This window comes from Geospiza fortis, unplaced genomic scaffold (assembly GCF_000277835.1).
Source record: "Geospiza fortis unplaced genomic scaffold, GeoFor_1.0 scaffold432, whole genome shotgun sequence".
NCBI classification, from domain to species: domain Eukaryota; kingdom Metazoa; phylum Chordata; class Aves; order Passeriformes; family Thraupidae; genus Geospiza; species Geospiza fortis.
In genome coordinates this window covers 1,234,003-1,239,214 of record NW_005054436.1, presented here as the reverse complement: position 1 = coordinate 1,239,214, position 5,212 = coordinate 1,234,003, and the positions used below count along the sequence as shown (strand labels likewise).

Here is a 5,212-nt window from a genome sequence, read left to right as displayed (position 1 = left end):
CAGCAGGAAATGAGGAAGTGCTGTTCCTTACAGGTTTTAATAGCTTCTGTCTTCAAACTTGCCAGCTCTCATGGTAAATACTGACTTGGGTTATTAATACAAATAATTACTGTTTGTCTAAGGTAGAATTAACCTTTGATTTACACATAGTGAGTGATATAAAGCAGCTGAAAACATAATAAAAATGATATCTTTGCTGTTAGATCAAGGAACTTTCTCCCTCGCAGCAGTAAGGAGTGTGTTGATTTCACTGATTCTTTAGGGAGTTTAGCAGGGGTGAGAATTCCTGTTTTGCTAAGATGGATTCCTGGCTCTCTCCTGAAGGAGACAGGAGTTGGGAAGACTGTGAACAGCCTGAGGAAACATGAGCTGGTGGGAGACTTTGCCAAGGACCTGGTGGCCAGGTGGAAGAAGCTGGTGCCGGTGGCGCAGGAGGCAGAGCGGTGAGTGAACCCCATGGATGAGCTTTGGGAATGTTTTCTCAGTGGGTAGTTCAAACCTCTCTGGCCAAGGCTCTGGAAAAACTTGTAAAACCAATATGTGAACTCTGCCTGGGGGTTTTGCCTTGTTTTGGCAGAAACTTCCTGCCCTTGCTGGCTCTGGAGTGTTGGGATGATGACAGCTGCAGTTTCATGTGGAAGCTGGGGCCAACTTTCAAGAATTTGCAGTTTGATGAAGAGATTAATAGGAGATTCCAAAAAAAGTGCCCTTAATAAAGCAGAAGATGCAATCTGCTTGCTTCCCATTTTATGATTCTGAAGGCAGGAAGTTCTAGGCCCAAGTAAATTGAAAGAATGCTTTCATGAGCCAGAATCCTATGGAAACTGGAAGTTATTGCTAGCAGGCATGTGGCAGTAACAAAGCTGTGTTGAACCCAGCAGAGATCAAATAGATTTGAGTGATAAAAGCCAGTTATTAATGGGAATTTAAAGGAGTGGTATTCCTATGTGTTGAACTGGGGAACTGGGGGACATTTCCCACAGCATCACACAGCCAGGAGTGTGTAGGCACAGACAAGGTTCTGTCTCTAGTTCTGATAAAAATGCAATTCTTGCACTACAAATGCAATTTTTAAATCCCTGATTGTTGCTGTTCCTTAGAGATTTAGTGGGATTTTTGCCACAAAGCTACCAAATACAACCTTGGTCTTCCATGAGGGGTGTTCCAATCCAGGAAATGGCTCTTTTCATTCATGTTGGGCAGTATTAATCTCACTCTTTTTGATTCGTTCTCCTTTCAGAAATAACCTGGACTCTGAAGACCGTGACTACGAGAGGAGCAGCTCGAGCAAAAGGCATCAGGAATCCTCCCTCAGAGAGGATGAGGAGGCTGATCAGGAATACTCAGAACCCTTCCAGCCTTCTTGCAGCCAGTCCTATAGCCCAGATCATAGGGAAAAGAAGTCCAAAAGATATCCTAGGCCTGAGAGAGCCTATGAGACTTACAGCTATAGCAGCCACCAGGGGAAGGGTTGGGGCAGATCCTCCCCGGTGCTCTCTTCAGACCAGGAGTACTCGGACTGTGGGCAAGCTGTGTCACCTGAGCCCAGTGAGAGCCCTCAGGATGTGGACACGGACCCTTATGCCTCTGAGGAGCAGGAAGAACCAGCACTATTCCCTAGGAAAGCCAGTAAAGGGCACAGCTTCCAGGAGAAGCTCGGGGCAGGCCGGGAGCGCGGCGATTTCTGCGACAAAGGGAACGCGAGTCGGAGCAAAGAGCACAAATCCTTGCACAAGAAGCAGCGACTCGATGGCAGAGGGGATGACAGGAGCTCTGCCTTCAGCCCTGAGAGGTTGCACAAGGCTTCCTTTAAAGAGCAGCTCCGAGAATCCCCCGTGGCAGCAGCCAGCAAGGAGAAGCAGAGGACGTCAGAGGGCAGCAAAAAGGAGAAGAATCGGGAAAGCGGCGCCTCCAGGAAGGAGAAGTCGCACTCGTTGCCGCACTCGGAGGAATCTTTGGAGAACCATGTCAAGAAGCAAAAGCATCGGGACTCTGAGAAGAGCAAATTGGAAAAGTCCAAGCAGAGCCTGGAGAGCTCTAACTCAGAGAAACGGAAAGCTGAGAGTGACTCAGGCAATAGGATCAAGGAAAAGGGGGGTTCTGGGAGCTTGAAGTCTTCGGAGGGGAAGCGCAAAATCTCCGATGTGGACAAAAAATCAGTGGGTTTTTCCTCAAATTCTGGGGAGGGGGAAGCAGAGGATGAGTTTGAACAACCTACAATGTCATTTGAGTCGTATCTCAGCTATGACCAGCCCCAGAAAAAGAAAAAGAAAGTGGTCAAACCTTCAGCTGGGTCAGCTGGGGACAAAGACCGAGGGCACAGCAAACAGAACGGATCCAAAGCCACTACCAACAGCTCCAGCTCCAGTCAGAAAAGTCCAAGCCACAAGAGAACAAGTGAGAAAAAGGCAGAGAAGAAAACCCCAGAGCCTCCTAAACCAAAGAGGGTAAGAAAGCAGAGTATCTGTGGATGTGAGCTTAGAATCCAGCCCAGTTTGCAGTGCATCTCCTGATAAAGAGGTTCTCATGTCTCCTCTCTCAAGTATTTATGCTTCCCTAAAATTGACGTTTTTTAGTGGCCAGAAATGTGAGAACTGGTGGTACAAGGCAGTTCCTTCCAGAAGACAAACCTTTTGTGAAAGCCTGGAAAATGAGCAATATTTCTGTGCAGATCCTTTGTCACATGGGTGCCAGGGTTTGGTGTATAAATAGGAACTAATATGTAAAATCTTTACTGTTTCATCTTTTTACTCAACTTTGAAACACTTGGCTCTTCACAAAGTGGTTTTTATAAGGTTTAACTTACAAATCCTGCTTTGCCACTCATTCTAGTAAGTGCTTCATAAAACTCCATATCAAAGTTTTCAGTTTCCTTCAGTTTCTGAGGTTCCCTTCTCCTCCACCAGTGCAAAGTTTTTTTCAGGAAGAGGAGAAGAGCCAGAATTGGTAAATGAGTGTTTGAGATCAAGGAAATGCTTCTGCTTGTCTTGAATAGATTAAAAACATGGATGGCTCTTTTTGGATGGTCCTGAATGATCCAGATCCCAAATTTCAGCTTCTTCCTATTGGCAGCCACCCCCTGAGGTTGTTCCCTGGTGCAGCATTGAGTAGTTTATTCAAAATATGCAAAAACCCCCACAGTTCAGTGCTGTTTGTACCCTGGTGGGATGTCACATTCTGCTGTATTCCTGTCTTATTCCATGTCCATCCTCTCCTTCCAGATAATTTTAGATGTGGTTCCAACATTACCAGACATCCCCCTGCCCCCCATCCAGGCCAATTATCGTCCTCTTCCCTCCATCGAGTCCATCACCTGCTCCCAGACAAAAAGGAAAGGTATGTTGGGCAGGAAAATGGGTTTGGAATGAGCCAGATTGACCAGAGAGCAGGGGTGGGTTCAAGTCTTTCTGGTGGGGTCTGCCAAGGGCAGAGGTTTCAGATAAAAAAGCAGCTGCTTCCCATGTGCTCCATGGGAAATGAGAAAAATCCTTCACTGATGCTTCTTTGGGGCTCAGGCTTTGGGCTTGCCCTTCCTCAATTTGCTCTGCAGGCCTCTTGGAGAAGACTTTGCCCTTTAGGTCACTTCTGGGTGACTCCAATTTGTGACTCCTGTGCCATTTATCAGGACAGGCTCTTCCTTTTCTCTGTCCCCTCCTCACTGCAATGGTTTCCCTCCACAGCTGTGTCCTCGCCAGTGGAGGAGAGCGAAGCTGGTTTCACAGGCCGCCGGTTAAATTCCAAAATGCAGGTGTACTCTGGCTCCAAAACTGCCTACCTCCCAAAGATGATGTCCCTGTACCAGCAGTGTATCAGGGTCCTCAGTAACAACATCGACTGTAAGTACCTGTCCTTGTCTCTGAGTCACTATGCACTGAAATTTTGGCAACTTGGTACAGACCCAGCAGTTCCCCCTTGTCACAAATGTGAGCTAAATCCCACTGGAAGCCCAGGTGCTGCAGAGATCAGCACCTAGAATGCTTTCAAACAGTGCTTAAGCACTGGAAATTATGGGAAATTGAGCTTGCACAAATATTTCTCAACTTGGAGATATTAGTGTCTGAGGTTCCTTTCTCCTCCCCTCATCCTGAATGGTGTTGTGCAACATTGCAGTTTTTTCACCGTGTTTCAAGGTGTCAAGCCCTTTCCTTGGCAAGGAAGGAGCAGGATAATTAATACCCTGTGCTTCTTGCTTCTCTCTAGCAATCTATGAAGTGGGTGGTGTCCCTTTCTCCGTGCTGGAGCCGGTGTTGGAGAGGTGCACCCCGGAGCAGCTGTATCGCATCGAGGAATGTAACCATGTGAGTTGGCCTGGGACAAGGGATGTGATGTGCAGGGCTCACACCTGTGAGACCTTTCATTGCTCTTTTCATTGCAAGAGGTGGCTTTTGCTAATTCTGAGTTCCTGGCATTGCAGTGATAAATGGGTTTCCTTGAGCTAGGTCTCATAAGCTCTTGGAGATTTATATTGCATCTAAGATAGCTCAGCTACCTTAGAAGGCATAAGATCAGCAGGATGGTTTCTGTGATAGTGTTGGAAACAGAAAAGTTTTAATAAAAGGCAAAATAACAAAACTCTTTACAGAGAAAAACTGAGCCAGGTGCAAGAGGTTCTTGCTCTTGGTAAAACACCTCACAAAGCAATTCGTTTCTTTGTTCTCTTCTTTTTCTAGTAAATTGCTCAGGCAGGACTTTTTGGCTCCTGTCCAATTGGCTATCCTTAAGTTTGAGGTGAAGTCCCCCAAGTCCTGTGAGGTGTCTTTTTACCTAACCAAAGAGAAAAACTTCTGAGCTTTTTCCTTTTTAAGGAGACAAAAGATAGCTTTGTCAGAGAACACATTCCTACGTTGCAGCGCACGGGCCCTGCTGGAATTCCACCAGCACTGAGCTGGTGCTGAGGGAAAGGAGGAGTCAGGAGGGATCCCAGCTCTGTGTGGGTTTGCTTCAGGTGCTGGTGGAGGACACGGATCAGCTGTGGCACAACCACTGCCTGCGAGACTTCAAGAACGAGAAGCCCGAGGAGTTCGAGTCGTGGCGGGAGATGTACCTGCGGCTGCACGACGCGCGCGAGCAGCGCCTGCTCATGCTGGCACGCAACATCGGCTCTGCCCACGCCAACAAACCCAAAGGTGGGGCTGGGGGAGCCCGTCTGGGTTAACTCCAGTCCAGTTTAGGAGCTGCTTAGCTTTGTGTGCTCCTTTGCTTCGTGGTTCAG

General features: G+C 47.4%; 1 protein-coding gene across 1 annotated transcript in view; it reads left to right on the top strand.

Annotated features, from left to right (window-relative positions):
- The window catches only part of ELOA (elongin A), a 10,756-nt gene that overhangs the window by 1,375 nt on the left and 4,169 nt on the right, over nt 1-5,212 (top strand). The window contains exons 3-8 of the mRNA XM_014309514.2: nt 325-443; nt 1,241-2,447; nt 3,222-3,336; nt 3,681-3,836; nt 4,201-4,298; nt 4,946-5,126. Coding sequence (XP_014164989.1) covers nt 325-443; nt 1,241-2,447; nt 3,222-3,336; nt 3,681-3,836; nt 4,201-4,298; nt 4,946-5,126 — 1,876 coding nt within the window. The remainder of the gene's footprint in view (nt 1-324; nt 444-1,240; nt 2,448-3,221; nt 3,337-3,680; nt 3,837-4,200; nt 4,299-4,945; nt 5,127-5,212) is intronic.